The 26,248-nt window shown below is 44.0% G+C and overlaps 1 protein-coding gene across 2 annotated transcripts in view; it reads right to left on the bottom strand.

The window, feature by feature from the left end:
- lig1 (ligase I, DNA, ATP-dependent) overlaps nt 1-26,248 on the bottom strand; it is a 68,894-nt gene that overhangs the window by 39,076 nt on the left and 3,570 nt on the right. The window contains exons 4-17 of one of the 2 annotated variants that reach the window (XM_080480898.1): nt 20,217-20,376; nt 18,544-18,681; nt 16,344-16,724; nt 16,069-16,174; nt 12,680-12,766; nt 8,110-8,166; nt 7,273-7,331; nt 4,919-5,032; nt 4,634-4,800; nt 4,132-4,208; nt 3,846-3,937; nt 1,337-1,436; nt 1,053-1,138; nt 140-255 (exon numbers count right to left, since the gene is read on the bottom strand). In XM_080480898.1, the coding sequence (XP_080337024.1) occupies nt 140-255; nt 1,053-1,138; nt 1,337-1,436; nt 3,846-3,937; nt 4,132-4,208; nt 4,634-4,800; nt 4,919-5,032; nt 7,273-7,331; nt 8,110-8,166; nt 12,680-12,766; nt 16,069-16,174; nt 16,344-16,724; nt 18,544-18,681; nt 20,217-20,376 (1,740 nt within the window). Of the gene's footprint in view, nt 1-139; nt 256-1,052; nt 1,139-1,336; nt 1,437-3,845; nt 3,938-4,131; nt 4,209-4,633; nt 4,801-4,918; nt 5,033-7,272; nt 7,332-8,109; nt 8,167-12,679; nt 12,767-16,068; nt 16,175-16,343; nt 16,725-18,543; nt 18,682-20,207; nt 20,377-26,248 lie in introns of both variants that reach the window. The other variant, XM_080480897.1, reaches the window with a different exon arrangement.

Below are 26,248 nucleotides of genomic sequence, written 5' to 3' on the forward strand. Positions count from 1 at the left end.
CTGTTTATCTTAAAAGAATAGGCACGAGCGAGCAATACTTCAAACTCAGAGAACACAGCTGAAAGGTATATGCATGCAAAATTCAGCAGGCACATGTTCGCTGGGAAAACAAACGGCACACACGCACACACTCACGCACCTGCGCGCGCTCGCCGTCGTACTTGTACTCGCAGGTGAACGCGGCTTCGTCGAACCTCTTCATCACCTCGCCGACGCCCTTGGTGGGATGAGCCAACATCGGCCTCAGAGGTACACCTGGAGGAGGAGGAAACATGGAAATGGAAAAGTAACTAAGTGGGCCGGCCCGGAAAGCTCACGGGAGCAGATCTCAGATCAGTTTGCAAAGAGGAATTTAAAAACATCACCTCAGAAGCTGCTAAATTAGCGTCAATGACACATTCCTACATGACACATCAGCATCACACCCACAACGGTTTTCAGCAGCAAAAGTGGAGTTGAAATTTGTTTGTTTGTTCTCTCATTTGGCCTTAATATTAAAGTTGTCTGATTCACATCCCCTCGAGCTGCGCTGCTAAGTTAAGCTTCAAAAGCAGCAGAGGAGAGATATAAGAAAATATACCCAACAATTTCCCTTAATTAAAGCTTACAGAGAAAGAAAACTCCCATTCCAGAGGACTAATACATTTTGTCCGAATTGGCCACGGCTATCACGAAAAAATAAAAATAAAAAATTCACCGAGTTCTTTAACTACCTCACCATCCGGAACGGAGCGGGACTCTGAGTAACGACTGTTTACCTGCCAAAAAAGCAGGGAGATTTGTCGATCTGACCAGCTACGGCCAATTTAGCTTCCCAATTTAGTCCGTTCAGATGGCGGCTGGTATTAGTTTTCCTACCTGAGTGCCAAGGCTTCTTATCACAAATAGCCTGACAACAGCATAATTGGGAGATAATCCCAAGTTTAGCCAGATCTTTTATCGCTCTGTGATAAATGACGAAACTAAAATAGCTGAATCGCCTCCTCTGACGGATCGATAGACGCGCAGTTTCGGGTGTTCTCACCCCCCCCGAGTCTTGATGAGGTGCTTACCTGGAGTGAGCTTGCAGTGATTGGGCAGCTGGTCTATGCCCTCCTTTAGCAGGACGGGGATGAGGATGTCGTAATTGGGCATCTCGCTGGACGGGAGGGGAGAGGAGCAAGCAGACAGGGTGTTTGGGAAGGAAAACAAAAAGAGATGAACAAAAAAAAGAAAAGAAAAAAAGAGGGAATCAATATCTGCCAAAAAAGAAAAAGGGGGGGGGGGGTGAAGCACTGTCGCGTAGCCGAGGAGAGACTCCAGGAGGAACCAGGGGGTTTGTTTAGGCTTCGGTTACCAGTAAGTCTGTTTGAGAATTAGGCTCTTCTCTTCGATCCAGGCCCGCCTGCTCTCGGCGCTCATCCCCTTCCCTGCGTCAATCTCAGCGGGAGGGAAACCTATAAGGAAGGAGGGGAGAAAAATACATTTCAAACAGATCTGTGTAAGTGTTTGAACATTTGTATGGCTGAATATTCACCGGATGGGAAGTTCACAGGCACTTCAAAGTCTGAGAAATACACAAGACTTACAGGAATTACTTGTGTATAGCTCCACTTCAGTGTTTTTTTTCTTTCTTTTTTTTTTTTTTTTTGAAATGGGCACTTTACCTGATGATGTAATTTCACCATCTCCATGCTTGAAAATTCCCCCCCAAAAAACATTTTTCACATCCAACATTAATAATTACGATGCATTTAAAATATGACTTAATTATAAATGATTATCATCAATTATTCATTACAATGTACACACTTAAGTATTAAAAAAGATACTCCGAGCTGACCCGCCTGATTAAATAATGGTTAAATAAATATATATAAAACCTGCAAAGAAAAACATTTCCTGACCACACCACACAGATCAATGGAAATTTTCCCACAGAGCCTCTGGTCTAATTGACTCTTATTAAAGCTCACCTCCAGCCGTGACTAAGCAGCGCATATTAATAACTTTGGATTTAATTCAGTGTCTGTGCTGCTGGCGAATCAGGTCAGATCGGAACTGAGAGGAAGCGCCGAGATGCGAGCTGTCAAAACCTCCTCCTCGGAGCCACCAACTCCGAAATGTTTTTTCATACCTTTGAAGGAGCGTGTGGCCGTAAATTGGTTCTCTTAACGCATTAAACGATGCGAGTCTTGCCAGTGTCAGAGCGGTGCTCTTGATAAAAGCGAAGAATGTTTTAACACCGACTTAACATGTGATTTATAAATAAATCAAACTATCACCAACTTTAACGCCTTTCCAGGTTTGGAGGTTTATTTCAAATATGTGTGAGTAAATTTATCAAACAACTGAGAAACTTGTGAAAAAATATGTCGCTTTTTCAACCGTTTATGGAGACGGAGTCGGAGCGGTTTTCAAAAATGGTGCTCCACTGTCGTGTGAACACACTCAAAACTGCATTACATTCTCTTCTGTATCAGTGTGTTATGTTACCACACCGTGGCCAAAGAATCACTTTTATAGAAGCCTTTGAGTCAACGATGTGTTGTGTGGTTTATGGTGGAGCGTGAACGTCAAATGCAAACGGTATAGAATCGTGTTGAAGTCGTTTTGATGTTATGGCTTCCATGGTAACTGTTCGCCACAAAGCAACGCCATCTATTGTTGCAGCTTCTTCCAGAAGATGATAAAAGCGCAGTCGTCCTTGCAGAAAGCCGTCCCGTTTCCATCCTTGTCTCGTGAGTTTATTAGGATGTTAACAGTCGACGGTTCCGGAAGTTCTGTTTGAATATTTAATCTCCTGAAAGCCACACGGCTACAGAGTGTTTCAAATGAGCAGCGAGCAAATAGCTAAACACTCTGTAAATCTATTTTTAATTAGCTAATAGACCTGTTGGGTTTCTGTTTGCACGATTTATAAATGAACAGAACTTCTCGGATTCAGGAACTAGGAATATGACTATTTATAGAACTTTAATATTGTTATTATTTAAGTAGCTTGCAAACAACAAAAAAGTGTGGGCATCTAAGTCATCTACACACTGCTGCTGCTGCTTGAGGAAATAAGTAAACAAAGCAAAAAAAGAAAATGAGTTGTTTGTGTAGCATTTATGTGGTGGCACAAAAAGTCAGTATGGAAGTGAATTTTAGCTATTATACTGTTCGGCATCACACAATCAAAGACATATTTTCAATTGCCTTTTCGGAGAGAAAATCTCACCGTGTCCAGAAGACACATATTTCCAAATGATTTAATGGCGCTCTGTCCCTAAAATTAATCTGCAAAACAACCGGCGCACACTGAAACGACACTGAATACACAAAGTCCAATTTTGAAATAAACTTGACTATGAGAAAAAACACATTTTTTCCACCCCAATAGTTACAACACTCCTCCTTTCATCTTGTGCTTAATGTTGTTTATCCTTTGCTGCAGTTTCATAATGCAAAAAGCCGCAGATGGATGACACGGGCTGACGATGTGACTATTTGCACTGGAGTGCCACTATTCACCACACATTCGCTGCACAATGCGACATGCCTCCAACTCATTTCGTACGATCTGATATGGAATCGAGATTTTATTAGAACCAGCTCTAAGGCGTTACACTGGAAACCCGTGTTGCCACACATTCAGTCGTGTTCAGAGTGATTCGCATATTTAGCCTCCCTGCTGTAAATTTGTCAAAGGGCGTTGTGTTACAATCCCCTTACAAGAGATCGCAAACAATGGGGGAGAAAATTGTAAGTCACACCGTTGGACCGACACATCACTCACGCTGAAAGACCATTAGGAAGGGCTACTTTAATGTCAAGTGCGAACAGTGGGAATAATTACAGCACGCCTATGTTTTCGAAATTACCTTGTCCGGGTGGAGTCAAGCAGACGGCCTGGCTCAACGCTGAGAGGACGCTCTGCTCAGCGAGACCAATCCTCAGCTTTCCGGCCAGAGACCTGTCAATCAAAAAGCACCAGATCGACACCGAGTCGGTACGACGATCGTCACACACTTCCAACACACATGTATGAGGAGGTTTGAAGTTGCAGAAAATTGTGTAGCGTGACTATAAACATGTAGATGCCTGTGGTCACACAAACAGCAGTGTGTGCGTGTGCGTGTGCGTGTAAGAGAGAGAGCCTTATTTTACCTGACTATGTAGCGGGCCTCTGAAAAGCGGCATGCCACAAAGAGGCCTTTGATGATGTCGATTTTCTTATTCATGGCCTGAGGCAGGCAGGAGGAAATTGAGATTCACAGAAGAAGAGCGAGAAGAGACAGAATGCAAAAAAGACCGGGGTCACCAGCGAGTACAAACTCCATGTTCAATCCAGAATGTATGAAGATAGAGAGAGAAAAAAAAAAAAGAAAGAAAGAAAGAAAAACAACCCTCTGCAGCAGCAGGGAAGGAAAGGGAAACTAATTGCACGTGAGTTTCAAGGTGGGTTACTACAAGGCTGAAAAAATTAACCTCTTCCTACTGAAGTCCACAAACAAACTAATAACGTCTTGTTCGATACACAATTACATTAACATTTCTTTTCTTTTCCCCCGCTGAACCCAATTCTGCCAGGCAAATCGAGGGAGACAATATTTTCCCCAACCCTGCTCCTGCCCCCGCCCCCCAATGAAAACGTTATTCCGTGGCTCACCGAGTTCCCACTCATGCTGGCAATTTCCTTCAATTTCCTGAACACGCCCCCTGCTGTCAGGCTGGCGGGCTGAAACATCATGCGCTGGTTGCTACGGGAGCTCTCGGCCACGAGGCCCAGATCTCCCTTCTCCTGCGCCTCTGCTTTGATTTTGTCCAATTGTCGCCCTGGAAACAAGAGCGAGACGGTAAATAAGCGGCCGCCGCGCCGGCCTGATGAACGTAGATAGGCGGCATGAGCCACGTGGGCCGGTGTTTGGGTGCAACACACGTGCGTGTCCATTACCGGTTGCTTGAGCGACGGCTTTCATCAGCACCGTCTCCCCGACGCCGAGCTCCATGCCGAGGTACGCCGGGCCCAGCTGGTTCAAACACAGGTATACACAGCACAGCAGGTCGTCTGGGAACAGGAGCACACACACACACACACACACACACACCAAGGCCTTTTATTACCCACAACACACAAACAGATCCAAACAGACAGGCCCGGCTACGAAAAAGCACAGGCGCGCAAATAAAAACAGACACGGCCGCACGCAGCGCTGCGCGCGCCGAGACGGCTACAGTCACGCTTCAAACACACGGAGAAACGCTTCACACACACGCAGTCGACAGAGATGATACATACGAGCTCAGAGACGCATAGATGGAGACGCAAGCACACTGACGGAGCCGAGAAATATGACACGAACACAAAGAAACAATCACACACACAAATAAAAAAAATAATAAAAAAGAACCCTCAAACACACACGAAAAGCAGGCAAACACGCGCATACACACAAAGAGGCTGGTTCAGGCACGTCCGCCGAAAATAACGTCACAAGCTATAAAACACCGAGTCGAACACAGAAACATTCGAGACACACGCGTACAAATGGAAGTACACACGGACTCAAACGCACTCAGACAACAAGTACACAAACAGAAACACACAGCCAAACATCCACGAGAATGCAAACACTGACATGTCACACAGGAATGGAAACACGCAGCGCACACACACAGAAATCAACACACCGAGTCAAACACACTCAGACATCAGTATATAAATAGAGATACACAGCCAATCACACACAAATATGCACTGAAACACAAATTTTCAGGTAACTAAACTCACACACACACACACACACACACACACACACACACACGGGAATAACACAAAGACATGGACTAAAGCAGAATCACACTATCAGCAAACTACACACACACACACACAAACACACACGCAATAGTAAAGTAAGACATTCAGACATGGGCACGCCAATTGATTTACACACCCAAGGAATAAAAAACAAGCATTCAGATAAGTGCATACAAGTGGAAATACACACTCAAACACCTAGTCACACTCGCACAACCCCGACACACACACCCACAAATAGAAGCAAAGCCAAACACACAAACTGAAAAACACTTTCAGGGACTCAAAAAGGGAATCACAAAGTCCAGCAAATAAAACACACAACCAAACACAGGTAAATATGGACAGAGTCCAACGTGCATGCGCACACGCACGCACGCACATTCACACAAAAGTGAATAAAGACACAATCGTGAATGGAAGCACACTGAGACATAAACAGAGCATCACAGTCAGTCATAGAAACACTATGAAATACAAAAACACACACACAAAAAAGCACAACATTGGAAATACACAAATAAGAAACACAAACACAGAAACAAACAAAAAAACAGTAAGGCCCTGTTTACACGACAAAGTTTCACGTGACAACACCTCATCTGTTAAAGACAAGAGTGGGATTACACTGTAGCAGCGGACACACTGGCAATGATGTAGTTAGTATGCCAGGCCAAGGGAGGGCGCCGTTTCTCGATTTTGTAATGAAACCACACAGACATGTGTGCAGAGAAGAATACGCTATAAACGTGAAGAAAATGGAGAGAACCCGCCATCCGTATGGACTGATGACGCATCGGATGCTATCAGGGGTGAGTCTCAACTATCAAACTACTGATGTGGACGACAAAACTAGAATACAGACCACGAGTCGTACCACTACGCGTCCGCCATGTTTGTTTGAGCAGAAGGGAGGGGAGAGAGGGGAAAGAGATGTGCATGCGCTGTAAGAGCGCTCCATAGCCTCCGGCAGTCTCTGGAGGGAATAGCGGCAGTGTAAAAATCTTTCCACCTTGGGTGCCGGTATAAAAACGTTGCAGATACAGCGGCGTAAACAGACCCCCGAAAAGTGAAGAAACTTTTGCAGATACTCGTTGTCGTGTAAACGGGGCCTGAAACGTACAGAAACAATAAAACACACAAACACACACCGAAACACTAAAAAACAAAGGCTCACGTGGAAATGCACGACTAAACGCACACAAAAGTTGGCATGTAAAAATGCAAACACACAAAAACTGCCAAGACTACACAAAGCACAAGCCGAACGACACACACACACACACGCACGCACGCACACACGCACGCACGCACACACACACACACGGTCCCACAGGTATAGAGACACAAACACATCAACGAAGCGACTCGTCCTCCCACTTTTATGTGCAACCTGGCTTCATCATCGTGTGCGTGACGGAGCGGCTGGCAGCCGGCGGCCCGCGTCGCCGCATCGCCGTGCATTATGGGAGAGATAAAACAGCATTTACCTGGAGAGAGCAGCAGCACGGAGCGAAACAGGTTCGACAGCGTCTCGATGTTCCTCAGCCTGGGAAATAACAGCGGGATTGCTTTGAGACAAGGAGGATGACTTAAACGAGTTTTAAGGCCGTCCAATAAATACTACGGAAAGGCCAAATGAGATCTGCCTGGAGGTTTTAATCGGAAACGGGAGCTGGAGAGGCGGATGAAGCAGCTCAGTTTTTGAAACTGCCATACATTGGATAATGATGGTATGATAATCAATGATAATTGATTGATTGATTGATCAATCAATCAATCAATCAATGATGGGTAATTGAAGGATAATTTCCCTTAAAGATTAAAAAAAAGCATGTTGGCAGACTTGAGTTACAAGTTGTGATTTAAAACGTGTGATTCGGATTCCCCAAAGCAAACACTCAACATGCATTCTCTTACCAAAAAAAGTACATTTCTCTTCGGCTTCCAGACTTTTTTTTTTTCCCATCAAGGCTTCCAAATGTGTTGGAAAGAATTAAAAACTTAAGTATGGGGGAAATCGTGAAAAAACACAAGTGTTCCTAGAAGGTTTCCTGTACGTTTAAATTCTTCTTGTTTCCAGCACTACCCGTAAAAAAAAGAAAAATAATAATAATCCAATTGTCTCACTTTGCTTGCCTGGAACACACTCCTCTAATTTTATTCCAGAAATTCCCAGCAGGTAGCCTGGGTTGGAATCTTTTTGTAAAAATGCCTGGCTGTGTATAAATCCTTTTGAAAGTATTGCAATCACTTCCTCCTGAACAGCATTTACCTCCTTCTGGGATTCAAAAGAGCCGCCGCCGCCGCCCATATGGTGGTCTTACCTGCCAGAGTCCTCTTCAATCTTCTCAAAGGTGCGGGCCACCGCCAAGTACGGCACTCTGGAGGGGCGATGAGCGTTCAGTTAGACGGGCGAATTAATCGGCGCCAACACATTTATAAAATTCACGGCGTTTAGCCGACTCAGCCGTTTGGAGCGACGAGCAATTAGCGCAACAGTTGGAGCGGCTTTGATTCGGGGTTAGCGACGCCGCGTGGAGGCTCGCGGCGTGGAGGACGGAGGTTACAGATGCCATGTTGCGAGCGCACTCTCCTCGAGTTTTTTTCCCACACGAGGGAATAAATAGTAAATCTACTACGCTCCATATGGCGGGACAAGAAAAAGCAGCGGATTAGTGAGCGGAGAACAAAAGCATCCTGAAGGGGATTTCTTTGAGGGGGGGGGGGGCTGTGGGATTTTAAAATCTGCCTCGTATATCAGATTTGGTAATAAATCCCAAAAACATTTTTTTTCAATCTCAGATGGGTTTTGTTCAGAATGTACACTGAAAATGTTTATTCAATGATATCTGAAAACTAAAGCAGTGATGGGGGGGTAGTGGTTAGGCAGCCCCGCCCTCACGATCCCCTGTTCGATTCCAAACTCTGAGACAGTGGGAAGAAGTACACACTTGTGAAATTCCACCTCTTCACTTTGTGTGCATCACTTAATGTTTTAGACTCCGTTTACACGACACCGTTTAAGAGCTCAGAGCCACTGAAAACACAACTTTTTGAAAATGGCTTCCCAGGTGGAACTTTTCGAAAATGCTCTGAACTCCATCTCCATGAAAACGGGCAAAAACGCTACTTTTCTGAAACGCTGCTACTGCGCATGAACACCACCGCTGTAGTAAATAGTTCTTTTGCACATGTTCAGTAGATGCCAAGTCAAGTCCTTTATTCATCCCACACAACAATCAGACATAGTATAATGTCCAGTAAAATGCTTTAAGTACATGTTCCATGGACAATAACAACAATGTTTCCTGAGTGTCATGACTGCCAGTCCATATTCTCCAACTTGGTTGTGTGTCCACGAGAATGTCCATGTACTCCCATTGTTAATGTTTATGCACGTGTGTGGTTTCAAACACAACCAACAGCGCCGACTCGTGGCCCAGCATGCCAACTACATCTTTTTCAGCATTTCTGCCGTTTCTGTGGAAATGGACAAAGTTTTCAAAACATTGCCGTAAAAACTTTTCTGAAATGAAAATGAAAAAAACTATCGGTATTCACTTTGTCTCACGTTGTATAAACAGGGGCCTTAACGTTTTCATTCTTGTCGGGTTTTGTTTTGTTTTCAGAGCCATTTTAACTTTTTTTTAACATTGTGGTTATTTTTCCTTTTTACCTCTTCTAGTGGTTTAAACTATGTTAGAAAATTCAATTGTTCAAGCCATTTAAAAAAATAAAGGCCATTTTTGTTTTTTTTACCATTTTATGCAAATATTAAACTATATGAATTCAGTCATTTCGAAAATGTGTGCAAGAGTATAAATTGAGATAAACGAAGGAAGGCCCCAAGGCCCCAAGGACCCAAGGACCCAAGGACCGACACATGGCTGAATGATAACTCAAAGCAGTCAAATCACCCACATTTGCAGCTCAGAGCGAGTCAGATTAATACAATTATCAATATTTACTGTGCATTTTCACAAGGTGTTTGACCTCAGCTCAAGCTGTAATAAGCAGGAAGCCTTCGCTTAAGCTTTGATGTAAAAATCCATGATTTTTCCATGATTTTCCATTACCGAGTCAGAGCACTTCCCGGGCATGAAAGTTTTATTCTTTCAGAGTTTTGTTAATGTATAACTCGAAGAAGGGGAGGGGGGGTGGGGTGTGGGGGGGGGGGGGGGGGGGGGGGGGGAGTGAGGAGGGCGCTGTTGACTCGAGTTTGGCTCAAAGGTGAAATAACGAAACTCACTTAAACAATGACGACTGTCATCTCTGCTGGTGGAAGCCCAACATCTCCAATCTACCCTGTTTACTGGGTAGGCTAGTTTTGTCTTTGCGTGACAGCCTCAAGTGGGGGTGAAAGTTAGAAGAAGAAGAAAGAAAAAAAAAGAAAAAGCTTGACATTCGATTGCACTTCCTGTCCACACAGGAATCTCAAGCTTTGCAATTACCCAGCCAGGAATAATCCATCATGATCAATCACTGGGCATCCTGATGAAGTCTGTCAACGCTGCCTGGGCAGGCGGTGATTTTTAGATTTACTTTGGGATTATATTCTACCAGACAGCTTGAAGGAAGGAAAAAAAAAATGGAAAAGAAATACACTAAGCCTGGTTAAAGCAACGGTTCGGTTCCCATAATCCAAAAACTTCACTGATCTTTTCATCCAATGATACATTATTGAAAAATGTGAATTGTATCAGGGCTGAGAAAATCTCACACTCTTCGGAGGGCTTTAAAAAAAATACGAAAAAAAAAAAAAAAAAAAACCTTAATATATCTTGGTAATCCTCCGGATCACAATTTCACCCAGATGCTGAGAATAGCTCATCACCATAAGAACTTTCTCCCTCACTGCTTCCTTTTCCTCCCGTGTCTGTTCAAACGGTGGGCAGAAGGGGGTTATGTGGATATAAATCATTTTAAAGACATTTAGGAAGGCAGGAGCAATATGCCATCCATCCATCTTCTCTGCCTGTGATGTCCAGTTCAGGCTAAATGGGAGCTGGAGCTCATCTCAGCAGCCGCTCTGCGATCGGTCCAGTTCGCACGTTTACACATTCACTTATGCACGGACATGCTTAGACACACAATCATGGGCAATTTAGAATCAGCAAATAGCCCAGCAAGCATGTTTTTAGTCGTGAAAGGAAGGCTGAGTACCTGAACGGCCCCAACGGATAGTAAAGCGATAACGCCAACAACAATATGAACAGGAAACTATGAAGAATATGATGGATTATGAGACACTGTGAGACTTACTATTTCCTGTTTGAAGCTTTAATAAGGTACAATTTGTTATATTTTCCTTTGGCGTGGCTGAATATAAAGTAAACGCAGGCTTTATGTCAGTACAAAAATCATTTGAGGTCGTGCTGCTGGTATACAAATATAACTACGGCTCTGGTAACACAAAGTTTCAAGTAAAAAACGCATCGTTTTTGCATTTTTGTTTCAGAAACTTTTCACGTGAATTGTTTTGAAAACGATGTCCGATTACGCGGGAAAAGGCAGAATAACTGAAAATAAAGTAGTTTTCATGAAACCATACGCTATACAATACAAGAGAAGAGAAGAGTCCCATGATCCCAGGAGAATATGGACGCAGTTTTGCCACGAGGGCCTGAACAATCTGGACTTTTTTGGGATCGATGGCGTTTACAATTTATTGGTCGATTTTAATGCCGGGGTAACTCGCCGACGGAAATGTGGCAGCAGTAATAAAAGCACAGATGGAGAAAAAGCAGATTTAAAAAAAAAAAAAAAACAAAGCTCACTCACTGTCCTCTAAGTCTGTAAACAGTCGCAATTATTTTCCTTGCCAGTGAAGGTTTTTAGCTTCTAAGCGCCAAAGCTGCAATATTGCGACCGGATACTTTACATTCTTTTCACTCTTCACTACTTCACTCTGCTGGAGTTTGACATGAAAGGAGTCAGAGCGTCATCTACTGGATATGAAACACAAGGACATAAGAACAACAACATAATCCTTGCAATTTCCAAGTGAAAAACAAGTAAGGACATCGGCGTCAATCGGCCAAGTTTTGGCCAATTCCAAATTCTCTCATGGGTATAATCAGCCGATTAATCAGTTAATCGGTCGGGCCACTCTGGAGGCCACCAATGTTGTTATTGTCCATCTACTGGCACATGTTCAGAAAATCCATTTATTCCGATCATGGTGCGACCGCGCAGCTGCAGCATTTCAGAAAAGTTGCGATTTTCCCTCGTTTCCATGGAGATAAGTTTTCAAAACGTTGTGTAGTCAGTTGCTCCACGCACCGTTGTTGTGTAAACAGACACCCAAAACGCAAGGAAAGTTCACCCATTTTCACTAGAAAACGTTGCAACACAATACCAGCAATTGCAATACAAGTTTGTGCCACAAAATGGTGTACTTAGGCATTCGACAGAGCTATGAAACTATATAATATACTGAGGGAATCCATATTAGGCAGAAATGAGTAGAAATTATTGTTCAGCCCTTCTCTGGCTGCATATTACACATCCTGATCGTAATACAAAAGAATCACGTTACATCTTTATCATGTAAAACACTTTGTGTTGTATATTTTTCCTCTATGATAATTAAAGTTTGAGAGTTTGTTTTCTATGTTGCCCCCTCAAGACATATAATTGCCCCCTGCCGAGTTGGAGGAACAGTCAACATGACAGTGACTAACGCTCTCTACAACAGGTTCCTTCCATAAGGTCCTCATTAGTTTGTCGGTGCTAACACGCGATTTCCTTGAAAAGTTATTAGACGAACAAACTAATGTTGAGAATCTTTGGTCGGGGGATTCAGAAAGTACAACACCCTGAAAGCCACAAGGACTCACCCTTTCTATTTTAAAAGGCCCAATGATGAGAAAGGGACATGAAAGGCTTACTTACTTCTGCCCGTGCTTCCAGCAGGCGTGGTCCACGGGATGGTATTTGCTCCTGGATGGATTGTAGTCGGTTTGTCCCGAGGGGGACTCGCTGCGAGAGGGAAGAAAAATGAATTAGTGTCTTATTAAACGATGGTGACAGCTGTTGCAGTCACCGACGACGCCGGCTCCGGTTTCTTTGTAGACACGAGAGTCGTCCCGCATTATTATCATAACAACGAGACGCTTTGAAATATGATCAGTGTTTGGGGAGATTTCGTGCAACTTTTCCTGGATTTCTTACACAAGAAGAAGCTGCAAAGTTCACCGCAAAGGAGAAATCCACTGTGGGGGGGACAAAAAAGCTCAGTGCTTTTAATTAGACAGTCTTTCCCACATCCGCGACATTAGAATTATTTATGCTTCTGAGAAAAGTCAGATTGGGACAGTTTACGGTTTTTGTTTTTGAGGTATCATGCCTTTGAGAAATAGTCCCCGGTCTGAACTGCAGGGAGAAGACGTACAGCTGTGAACTTCCTTTTGTATGCGCGCCCGTCACTCCGTCACTGTCGCACACGAGGCAGCGATGAAATAATAAAAAGAGGGATGAAAAAAAAAAAAAGCCTTTTCCTTCCGTCCGGAGGCTAAAAATAGTTGGTGGCTGGAATAGTGAGCGTGACCTCAAAGTGACACGCTGGTTTATTTACAGTGTAATGAAAAGCACAGCGTTACGTAACGGGGACGGCGATAACGTGAAGGTAATAGGAATATTAATGAGCAGAGACACCGACTGGCTTAAAGCACCGGAGCTGCTGCAACAGCTGCCTTTATTTTCCTTAAACCATCTGGTTATCTCCACAGTCATGATGTATGAAGAGAAGAAAAAGCTCTTTTAAGAACAATGATGCGTCACTCTTCATGACACAGAGGGAAGAAATCCCTGCTGGGTTTAGTTTGTGATGCTGATAAAATGCGTGTAAAACCTTTTAAAATTTCCTTGTGGGAAGACAATATGAATCAAGAATGGTCTTGGGCAGCGTTGGCCTGGAGATTAAAGACGTGGATTTGGAATCCGAGTGTCGCTGGTTCAATGCAGACGGGTCCGAGTCTCCGGGTTTGGTTAAATGCGTACAACTTGGATGGCTGAGGCTCGTCGTGTGTTCGACTGGGAGTCACGCCACTGTGGAGGCTGCTGTTGTTGTTATAGTCCGAATTCACGCAGAATTCTTGGTATTTTCATGTAAACATGTTTTTTGGTGGGAGGTTGGGAGCCTTCCGTTGTCTCATTATTCCTCCCTTTCAAAGAAGATATTCAGTGATGTTTGCTGCTTTACGTTAGTTTATGTTACAACGGACGAAAACAACCGTGGGAAAAGAGGCCGCCGTTACTGTTATTGTACATCTACTCACGCATGTATTTACTATTTACTACGGCTGTGGTGCGCATGCATTTACACGGAGATGAAGCTCAAGCAATTTCAGAAAGTTGTTTTTTTCAGTGGCTCCGAGCGCCGTTGCCGTGTAAACGGACACCTAACATCTAACTTGAAAACGCTGTGGGAACGAAGCCAAAGCTTCTGCCAAATGAGTCACGCATCTAAAATAAAGGTCGACATTTTGACAGATTTGGGGAAGTCAGACCTTTAAGCCCTTTCTACTTCATCTACAGTGTTTTTTTACATCCAAGTCTGAGCAGCAGGAAGACAGAGGCACGTAATGTTAGTCAGCCTGTTCAATGCTGAGGGCTGCTACCTTCCTCGAAATGAAATTCTATACCAAGATATGGACAACTTGTTCAAAAGTTGCAAACCAAGTTCTTGACATAAACAAAATAAGGTCTGGCCTTGCGTTCACACTCCAAATATAAATTCAGGATATTCTTCTTTGCTTCATTCTTGTATCTGCCTCAATAAGCAGATTATTACAGATATCGTCACGACTGTCGGCCTGGAAATTCCACAGAAATCTGATTTTTCTGAACTGAATGTCAAAAGATTTGCTACAAGTCTGACATGAGCTCATTCAGACTTCTGTTTGTGTGTGTGTGTGTGTGTGTGTGTGTGTGTGTGTGTGTGTGTGTGTGTGTGTGTGTGTGTGTGTGTGTGTGTGTGTGTGTGTGTGTGTGTGTGTGTGTGTGTGTGTGTGTGTGTGTGTGTGTGTGTGTGTGTGTGTGTGTGTGTGCGCGCACGTTCACCTGTTCTGGCTACAACTCAAGTCTTGGCTGAGAGTTTGCTCGGAGATAATTAAAACTGAACTTCGCTCCAAAACACACAGATGATGATGATTCTGCCTGCTCGCTCAGCTGCAGCTGCATAATAGTTTCCTCTTCTGCTTGTGGAGGAGCGCTGCTGTGCCTCCCTTGTTTTTTTGTCAACATGGCATATATACTTCAATGAATTATTACTGAAATTGTAATCAGTGAAAAAGGGGGAATTTAGATGACTGTCAGCAGCTTCCATGCACGGACGTCATCAGCAGAGGAGCTCGGATGAACTCGACTCGTCTGTTTGTTTGAGAGGTTTCGCTGAATATCAAATCAAGGACTTTGAGGGTTTGCGCGCCGTGGAGCTGCCAGTGCTACGGCCTCAACTGAGCGTACGACGGAGAGGAGTCAACATAGCATAGTGTCGGCACAAACTTCAGAGCGACATTTGGAGAAAAGGCGGCAGCATCTCGATGTTGTGTCTGCACCGCCAGAGAGAAAACCAACCAGTCTAACCACAGTGCGACCACGAAGCAGTGCTGCTGATTCAGCAAACTCCCGTCACAATTTTAGCAAACTTTGTGTTTCTCAGAGCAAATTGAGTGACTTCTTGCGACTATCCAGCAGTTAACTGGATGTTGGTCGTTAGCCATCAGTGGGTCAAGGACGATTATACTCTGAGCCGTGCTACACGCTAAAGACTTTCAGGGCTCACGCATCAAGTAGTTAAAGATTAGCACTTGTACTTGAACTCGTCCTTTAAAAAAGTGGAATCAGTGTATCCCTGATTGAATGACATAATTCAAACAGATAAATCTTTACACAACCAAATCATGTTTATTTGATGATTGGCATTAGCTCCAGCTTCCATGTCTCGCATTGAACTAAAGCCTTCATTATGAAAATCCTTGGTTGCATATTTGGTACACAGCTGTGTTTAAAAAATGTTTAGATGGAGGATTTCTAGCCTCTCATAGCCTGCGACTGTCGCTCTCCACACAGGGTTTATTGTCGGATTAAGTATGCTTCACGCATTCTTTTGTAACTAATCAATTCGTCAGGTTTCACCGTGGACTCATTGACGGTCCTTTCACAGCGACAGTGACTGTGATAAGAATAATAACTCAAATGATCCCGAGTTATCTGTGCGGCACGAACTCGGTCAGACGAGATCTCCCACGGGAGGACGTGGCGTCTTCAACTCTCCTCACCCTTTGGTGTCTTTGCTCTCCTCCTCGGGCTTCTTCCTCGCAGTACTTTTCTTCTCCCCTTCGCTCTTCTCCGGCTTCTCCGTCTTCACCGTCGCTTTCCTGGGAGCTAATGAAAGCAATGAGTGAATTAATTGAAGACTAAAGGTGAAGGTGGGACGCAGAAATATTATTTTTCCATCTTCATGAACTGATAAAAGCACAGCACAATTTACAGAACCTGTTTTCTTCTTTCCCCCCCTTTATGCAAGTACAGAACTATGCAAATTCCTCCTCACCAAAGAAACTGCTGATGGGGGCTTTCTTGGACGGCTCCTTATCTTTCTGCTCTTTTGCTTCTCGCTGCTTTTTCGCCGTTTGACTTTTTGGGCTCCCTTCACCGTCTCGCGTGTCCTTTTCAACCACCACCTCCTTCTTCTTCTTGGCACGGGTGAGCCCCGTCTCATCATCAGTCTTCTCCGTGGATTCATTTTTCTTTTCCGCCCCCTCAGCTTTCCTTTCTGTCTCATCAGAGCTCTTTCTCGCCACCTGCGCCGCGGCCTCCTTTCCCTCCCCTTTATTCAGGCTCTCCACCTCCTCGTCTGGGCTGTTAGCCTTGGTCACTGCCTTTTCAACCTTCTCCTCCTTTGCTCCCTCCTCCATGGCTTCGTCGGCGTTCCCTGCACAAGTTAAGAAAGAAAGGGAATGGAGTCATTGAAGAGATAAATGCCAGTAGGTTTACCGAGGGCAGGCCACCTTTTCTTTTTTTTTCTTCTTTTTTTTTGTGAGACCGTGTTTGAAGATAGTTTTCAACATAACAGCCTTCTTCAGTAAATGCCGCAGGTTATATTTCTGAGGTTTCCTTTTCACCACCGAGAGCCAAGTGGGAGAGAAATTACTATTGACAAACTTGTCTCGCCGGGGCCGTGACACCTCGCCGGTGAAGAGCCAGACACGAAACTTTAATTTTTTACGTCGTCACGTTAAAATTGGTGGTGAAGTGGCGAATCCAACCAGCACGAGTGATGCTTAGCCGGATCATTTTAGAGAAAAAGGAGACGCCGCCGCCGCCGCCACCGCCGCCACCGCCGCCCCCGACTGATTAAAGAAAAATAGCAGGCGCAGATGTTGAGAGTGGAGAAAACTGCAGTTACCGCTTATTTTCACACTCGCAGACTCTAATTTTGCTCCGAGAGAAACGTCGTGGCAAAACAAAGTGGGACGAGTGACTGGTGTCGACTCCCCTGCTCGCGTCTCACAGATGGTTCGCTGTTTGTCAGAGTCGTTGCGACTAAAAGTCTCCAAACAACATGAACACGAGTCAAAAGTGAACCCTTATCGCAGAGCGGCGGCGCCGCAGCTGCTCCGACAGGCCGATAACTGAAGGCTTTGGCTCACACTCGCAGGGCATATTAACACAGACTGTTTCATAATCACAAACAATGACTGAGAAGTGGAGCGGCACTGATGTGAAGTGCTTAGCACTGTTGCGCCCGATCAAGAAGCAGGTTTTTAAATCTGCATTGGATTATTTATTTTTTTATATCTATATAACCAAGGTGGCCCCAGACTCAATCCCAGAGCGGGGAAGGGTTGAACTCAGAAACCACCTCACTATCCAAAGCATTCATCTATAATTGGATGGTGTCGAAAGCTTCATTTGGCTCTCGACAATTAAAAATGTGGAAAAAAAGCAACCAAAAATGTTCGGGATTTTTTTCTTGAAGAAAGAAGTGATGGATGAGTATTTGTGCATTCTCGCATATAAACGAGATGATACTGTGAGTGCATTGAAGGGAAACTTCCTTAACTGTTCTCAGTTTAGGAATATAACTGATCCTGGTATATCGATCTGTATAGTCTCTCAATCGGAATGTTGCAGGTTCGATTCTCCATCTCCAGGTCCAGATTCTCATGGGACTTGGTAGTTTTATAGTTGAGTCACTGTAACAACAATTCAACTTGGTCGTCTGTCCATGCGAATATCCAAATACTCCCTTTGTTAATGTTTATGGCGTATTGTTCTCTGCGCGTATGTGTGTGGGGGTTCATTACAAAAACAAACAACAGCACCCACTAGTGACCCAACATGAAAACTACACATTTTTCTGCGTTTGTGTGTAAACAGACATAATTTTGACATTTTTCTTGCATAAATGCAAAACTTTTCTGAAAAGAAAACACAAATACGATGTGTTTTCACTTGAAACGTCGTGTAAACAGGCCTTCAGTCTAAAAACATGTATTTGAGGTTGATTGGTGACTTGAAATTGTCAATAAGTGTGTATAAAGAGTTTGTCTTTCTGTTAATAGCCGAGCAGCCTTTCCTGTGTTTGTCTTTCACACATAGTCAACTGGGATCGAGCACAGCGCGTCCCTGCTGGACACAGTTGTGAGCAAGACGTAATGATCATTTCCTGTACTATAAATGATTAACACCAGGATGTTCCCATCCTGTACAGGAGTCTGTTGTCTTTATCCCAGCAGAGTTGAGCGTACCTGGGCTGCTCTCCTCCACACGGGGACGCTTGTTTTGCTGACCCCGCTCCTCCCCGGCCTCGGCTCCCGCCGCCTCCTTCGGACTCTCGCCGTCGCTCCTGCTCTCATTCAGCTTCCTCTTTGGAAACATCTTCCTCGCTGCACAAACACGTGAGGACAGCCAATGAGTCGGGAGAAGGAAGGGGGAGGAAGAACAGAAAAAAAAAAAAAGGAGAGAGAGAGTGTTAGAGAGGCATCCCAACTGAAATCATGCCGTGATCAAACAGAAAAGAGAATATTGAGATGAAAACGGAACGAGTCTGCCGTCTCTCTGCCAGATGTAGGGCAATGGGGAAAGAAAAGAGAATCGCAGATACATTCTTTGCTGATGAAGACATTAATTCCACCCTGAAAGAAATTATGCAGCATAGCACCTTACAGTTCTGGGTTAATTTCCTTTGTAATCTTATGCAGCAGTGTTGCTGAGGGCAACTTTGGTTCTGGCTCCTGTTTTGGTCCTTGTTGGGGATCTATAGCATAGGTCGCTGCTGCTGCTGGTTTTCTCCTGGATATTATAATGAAAGCATTAACCCGGGACATTAGGAATGCAATTTCTGGTGAAATTAGAGTTACTTTAATGTGCTGTTTTCTCCGGCTGCGATGGCGGCGGGGCTTTTTATTGTGGCAACGCACCACTGCTGAAAGCAAACACTGCAGTCATCAAACACAAAGGGAATGGGATGATGAAAAGAGAACGAGCTGCTGAAGTAGGATGAAGGAAACAAAGTGAGAAAGGAGGTGCCTCCCAAATGAAAACAAAGCTGCAGCACTAGAAAAACTTGGTAGCTCTAAGGAGCTTAAATTCTCCTTTTAAAGCCCTACTTTTCTGATGCAACATGTAAAACGAACATAAACACGCAGATACATGCACATAAAAGCCACTTGGCTTTTCTTCTTTTTTTTGTGCATGTCACAGACATTGCACACAGATTATTGGAAATAAAGAACACGCGTGTGAGGAAAGCAGCAGCGATATTGAAGTGTGTACCAACGGCCGCCATGAGACAACATATGTTTATGCTTCTTTTCAAGAAAGTTACGCAAGGCTGCAAAAGGAACTAGGGGGGGAAAAAAAACAAACATCGACAATCGGCTGCAATAATAGGACAACACGCTCTGTTGATTTCATTAGTGCCCAGTCAGCAGAAACGGCACATTGCAAGACAATGCAGCAGTAATAATATTATTATCACCATGCAAATACATGCAGGAAAATAATGCGGCTGCAGACTCAAGGGGAGTGCACTTGTGCTTCCAGATGAGATTAATGACAAACAGAGCAGCATGGCACAGTCTCGAGGTTGTCAATCTGCAAAACCTGAGAGATGAATGAAACAAAACAAAACAAAAATAACAACAAAAGAAAAGGTGGGGTTCGCGCTTGAGCTGCTGCTGGTGAACCAACTTCCCCGCGTTTGCTTGGTGATAAATGTCTTGTTTCACCCCCCTCATTGAAAAATAATGAGTGTTTGGAGCCATTAGGCTCCTGCTAACAAGTAATCAAGTAAAATAGCTGGCGGCGATGAAGCCATCAATCGTGCGGTGGTGTCAAAGTTCGAAATGTTCGGAGATGAAGATGAGCCCAGCAAAGCTGGATTAGTTTAGAAATCTGATCAGATACTGACCCGTCTTACGTTTGACGATGCCGGAGGGGGAGGTGGAGCTGTTGGGGGTTCCGGGGGTCCCTGGTGAGGCCGAGGACGCCGGGGTCATCGGGGTGGCGGGGGTCACCGGCGTGGCCGGGGCCGGCGGCGGGGACAAGGGGGTGGGAACGGCCTTAAACACATCATCATCCTGGAAGACACGAGGAAGGTCATCAGTGACGGGGAGGCGAACAACAAGGCCTACGAAAAACCTCTCGGGGGTTCTTCTGCGGTTGAATTGGTTTTAAACGTTTATTACAGAAATCTTGCGTCACTCCTCTGCAGGTAGACGGACTGTAAACATCTCAGCCATTGATTTTCTTAAGGTGGGCACATGAAAAGAAACTGTGGAAAGCACAGGCGCAAGTTCAACTCAAAATGAAAAGATCCCTGAATAAAAAGCCGTACGTTGCATCAGCAGTGAATGAAGCCATATTCTATGTTACTCTCTTGGTCGACTCTTTATTCTTCTTCTTTCTGACAGATTCACCTGACGCTCCGCCATTTCTTTCTCTCCCGCTGCTTACTTTGTGATGATTGCAGACACTTTAAAGTAGAATTTTATTTTTAAATATCATTCAATAAATGATTTGAATGATTGATAATCATTGATTTCAATTATTTTTCCCTTAGTATTTTTGTGACGAATGAAATATAGACTCACCTACTTTTCAAAACAATAAAATGTAAAAAAATAAAAATAAAAATGAGTTGGACTTCTGGATAACGAATGAAGTTGATGTGCGTCTCACAGGCTCCCGCTAAATTACAAGCATAATCCAACTTTGAAGCATCAATCCAACCTATAAGGTTGTGAACTCGACATATATTTCCTCTTTTATGCAATATTTCATTGACAAGACTTCAAAATGACATCATAATGAGCCAAAAAGACAGTTTGAGAGACGACGACGCTGCTCCTGCCGCCATCATCGCAGTGAACATGGCAGCCAAGTCCAATCTACTGAGGGAGCAGAGCCGCTCCCCCACCACCCTTAACATCATTCGAAACGAAGCTGGATCCCATTCAGTCACAGACCAAGGACAATGCTTGACTTTCCTTGAAGATAAGAAGTATCAGACACTAAGGCTAAAGGCCCCTGCATACTCCCTTTTGAACCCATAAGAACAAGAAGAAAATTCGGCAGTGACGTCAGCCAGCAGCAGAAAAAAAAAGCTTTTTCGGCAGGACTGTTCATACTCCGATAAGAAGCTGCCGAACTCGCAGGCCACGCCCCCTCGCAGCAGGCACAAGTCTGTGAAGCGGCGTTTAAACTTTTCAACTGCACAGTTTATTTCTGTCCTCCAGTGCTTTCAGAAATACATTTCTCTGAACTTTTTCAGTTATATAAAAGTTTTTGTCCGAGCGCGATGTTAGTCCAGTTTTAACTACAGGAGCTGACAGCTGTTCGTGATGCGTTCAGGTGCATCACGTCAGCCTACACTCCGACATTTTAACGAGCTGCGGCGCTCGTACAGTAGCGCTGTTACAAGCTAAATATGATTAAAATATTATCGATAGTCATGAGCGAACTAGAACACGCATGCGCAGCACACGGCAGTGCAGAAGTTTCGGCAGTGCGGCTCCTACATAGTTCGGCCAGGGCGGTTGGCACAGCCGAAACAAATTTGTTCGGCCAGAATGAGCTGGCCGAAGGAAATGACGTCATTTTGTTCGACAGGACCCCGCACTGCCGAACTTTCGTCTTGTTCTTATGGAGTATGAAGAGGCCTTAAGTGCTATGGACATGAAATTGGATTTGTGCACACATGAACATTGATCACACCTGCAGTGTGGCCGCAGCTTCAGTGTTCCGCTATGGAGGAAAGCTACAATAAGCTAAAGGCCGAAAATATATCCCAAAATCAAGAGCGCTTCATGATGCCCCTTCATGCCATTCGGGCCCCCCGGCTTGGGAGTCACTGTATTATAACATGGTGTTGACAATCCAAGGTTAGATGTTGCAGAAGTTCCCAGATATGTGCTGTGAACTCTCAGAAACTTGTCTCCTGCTTCAGTTGTGGCGTTGGCGTTAAAGCCACCGTCAACCATACGTAATATAAACGTCCTAACTGGTCAACTTTTCGTTGGCGTCCCTCATATTTTGCTCCTTCCATGTGAAACTCAAAAGGCTCAAATTAGATTGTAAATGCGTGACAGAAGGCATTACACAAGCAAATGGTGCGACAGGATGACTAATTGTTATGTTGATGTGAATATGACATGATCCTATAATTAAGAGAGCTTTATTGTTATTGTAAATTACACAGTGAAATCAAATGTGCCACTTTATATGGCGAGTTCACTCAAAATGTGAATTTAGACAGAACACCCCCCCCCCCAAAAAAACTAAGTGAAATACTCATATCTTTAGTTCATACTGATGTTTTATAGAGAGAATCTGGAGCGTGCAGCAATGAAATGAATTAAAATGATATAGATGAGATGTCAGAAGTTTAAAAAAAAACACTGCTTTCCCCAATAACAATAATCTTAACAATTAAAAATGACAGATTATTGTGATCAATATAATAAGACACAAACTGAGTAATGAGCATGAGAAGCTTTAATGGGACATATAACTCCCATTTGTTTTGAGGTGGGTTTGATGTTTGTTTTTTTTGGGGGGGGGAGGTACATATTGACTGTTCCAATCCACAGATGATACTGAAAATGCAGGACGTGACGGCAACAATTTACCAGCTGTCCAGAACAATAATCTCATCTGGACGAGTGTGGACTGTTTCTATCAGTCTGGAGCTGGTGTGTTCCGCCGGAGAAAATGGGAGTAATTGCTTTTGTGATTTGCCGTAAAGAGGAAACTAATTTGTTTATTGAATGTAAAATAAAGTCGTAGGATGACCTGTCAACACGGGACAGCTGAAGAATTAAAATAATAATCAAAAAAAAATAAAAAATAAAAGCTCAACAAAGCGGGCAGCGTTTTAGGAAAGCCTGAATGACACGAGTGCAAAAAGATTTTTTGCCGATTTGCAGAGGAAAGACACTATCCAACAGATGGTCTCTGCTTCGTGGAGTCGGTATGGTGTTACACGAGGAAGCAGCCAACTTAAGGGAGTCTTAAATACATTGAAGGACTCTGGTGAGCTCCCCGGGAACGCTTGGATCAACCCACTTGTCAAGAAGCATGAGGAGTTACGCACAAGTGGACCTGAGAGACTTGTTTAAAGGTTGCTTCAAATTCCTGCACTTTCAGACTTTTAATTAATAGAGCTGGCGGGAACCTGGAAAAATGACACACACCACCAGGGCCGGAGTTCAGAATCCTCCACAAATTATTCAGATAATGGAAGCGGGGAATTGTTCACCCCTGTGCAAAGGTTGTGAGCCGGTTTATTATAATGACACGCATCTATAATGTAACACCAGCAGCTGGTTGGATCCAGATTTATTCTGCAGCGGCAGAAAAAAAAACAACAAAAAAAACACTAAACATACAGTCGGGCTTCACTGAGGAAGAACAAGAGCTCCTGGAAGTGACCGTGTCGGTCTCACCAAAAAAAATTAAATAAAAAAGATTTTTGAAAACGGACAAAAGCACAACATTTTGAGAACACTCCGGCCCAGCCCACATGAGCCAAAACCTTATTTTTTTCTCCCCGGTGTTCTCAGACAGTTTCCCGTCTATACGGCGCCATGAAAATGACTCCGAATGATGCCGTACATATGCCAGGCTTATAGGTGGCGCTATAACTCTGCCACAGAGCACGCAAAAATCCTTGTATTGAGAAATCCAACATATCGCCTTATTAAAGAAAAAGGCATCAGTAGCTTCTGCAGCTCGATCTGGAGTGTGTCGTCTGCCATTGTTGTTGTTGTTGTTAAGTGACGTCACAGAGCGTCGCGGAATTATCGGATCGGGAGTTGGGGCGATGACATCATCGATTTCAGCTAATGTGCATCTTGTCCGTCCACGCCTCAAAGCTGAGGCGGCGTTTTCAAATTTCTCCCCTTTCCTTCACACGACGGCCGTAGTAAATAGTTCTTCTGCACATGAGCGAGTAGAAGGACAATAACAACAATGTTCCTTCCAGAGTGTCATGACTCCCAGTCCAGATTCTCCTGGGATTTGGGAGTTTTATAGCGGACAGTCGCCGTAGTAACAATACAACTTCATCGCCTGTCGGTGTACCTCCATTGTTAATGTTTAAAGCATATTATTCTCTACTGCGTGTGTGTGTGTGTGTGGTTTCCAGATCTTTTTCAATACTGTTAAATGCAAAATATTTCTGGAAACAAAACGAAAAAAAAACGATGCGCCTTTCAAAAGAACATATGCTTTTGGAAACCAGAATAAGCAAACCCACATAAATACAGAGAGAAAGTGAAAACGTCACGCCAATGTCAATCATCATCATTTTCGCAGCCCGACAAGTCACGTCTGGAGGAGCGTCCCTGTTGCCATTGGTGGGTTTATTAGCACCGAGTTACACAAACATGCACTCGACAATGAAGATGAAAGGTGAGGTCACACTGACAAACACACCGTGTCTCCATCATAATCTCTTCCCCCAATGAAGAAATAATGAATAAGTGCTGACACATTACAAGCTGAAGGGAGCAGCGCGGTTAAGAGAAGTGTTTATCAAACAACAGGTGGTTGAACGACAGCCAAAGCCGATAATCAGGTCTTTTTCATTATGTGGCTTATTGACAAATGCATTCAGCATCGTGATTCACCGTACAATTACTGTGTGCCTTTGTGTGGCCGCGCTCCTCCTGTCACTAAACAAACAATAGGCAGCGATACGCCTACTGCAGCCCTAATAGACTTAATTAGCCTTAATTAGGGGTTACCGTGCAAATTTAGAACATTTGATGGGTTTCACACTTTCTTGATAACTTTTTGGGGTTGTGTGGGAGGGGAAGAAAGGCCACTTAGAATTCGTCCTGGATGGTTATTACAGCCGATAGGTTGACGTTTACGACAGACATCGCAGGGAACTCTCAATCCGTTCTGGAGCTTTGACTTCAGTTTTGAATTCCAACACAGCAGCTTCCACAACGTCTAATCTTTTGCATTCCCTTCCAGCGTAGCCACATTTTTTTCCAATATGTGTAGGCAGCACTCGCAGTGGATGACGTTTGCAAAGTTAATTTTTTTTTAGATACGATAGCCAGCAGTGATACAGATTTGAACCACTAAAAGACTTAAGGTAATTAAGAAGGGCGTTCCTTCCATTAACCTGCATTCAGAAACACTTTCCATCAGGGAGCTGAGCCATTGTTAAGCTCTTTTCAAAACCACACTGAATAAACTCACGGGAAAGTCCCGCTGAATCACAAATGAGACCATTTGGTTAATGTCGCCTTAAAGAAACGTTTCCGAGGCTAAAAGAGACACTTGTGTAATGCTTGTACATTAGGGTGTCAAACATAAGGCCTGTGGGATAAAACCGGCCCCTCAACAGGCTCCAATGCAGCCAAACCACCAGGCAAATTTTAAGAATTTTAAAGAAAACAGAATAAAAAAAAAATTTTCTTTTAAAACAAGAGTAGCGACAAAACAACACTGAGACCCGACCTGCGACGTTAGACTGTGTTCAAGGTCCTGCTCGTCAGTTTGATCAATTCAATCATCTAATCCATCGATCTATCCTTCCACATATTCGTCACTCTCCCATTAAAAAGACTCAAACTCTCCATCCACCGTGGCAAGAAGCACATTCTCATCCGTTTCCTGCATCAGATGGAGGCTTCTTGTTTTTGTGTACATGATCGGTATGCCGGGAACTTAAAGGAACTTCTCCAGGTGCTGTGAGCGAAGTTCAGTGTCGGGAGTGGAAAATTAAAGCACGGTTATGTTTTGATCGTGGTTAGTTAAATGAAAACCTAATCTTAATTTTATTTTTTTTTTTAATTCAATGTAATTGTATATTTGCAGTAAATGTTTACCAACAGGTGGGGCTGACGATTTCGGCTGCCGAACCAACAAGCGAGCGCACCCTGTAGCGGCAGCCACGCGTTACTGGGACAGCGTCCTGATGAGGGAGTGAAATGT

Source organism: Lipophrys pholis (assembly GCF_963383615.2).
Source record: "Lipophrys pholis genome assembly, chromosome: 1".
Taxonomy (NCBI): domain Eukaryota; kingdom Metazoa; phylum Chordata; class Actinopteri; order Blenniiformes; family Blenniidae; genus Lipophrys; species Lipophrys pholis.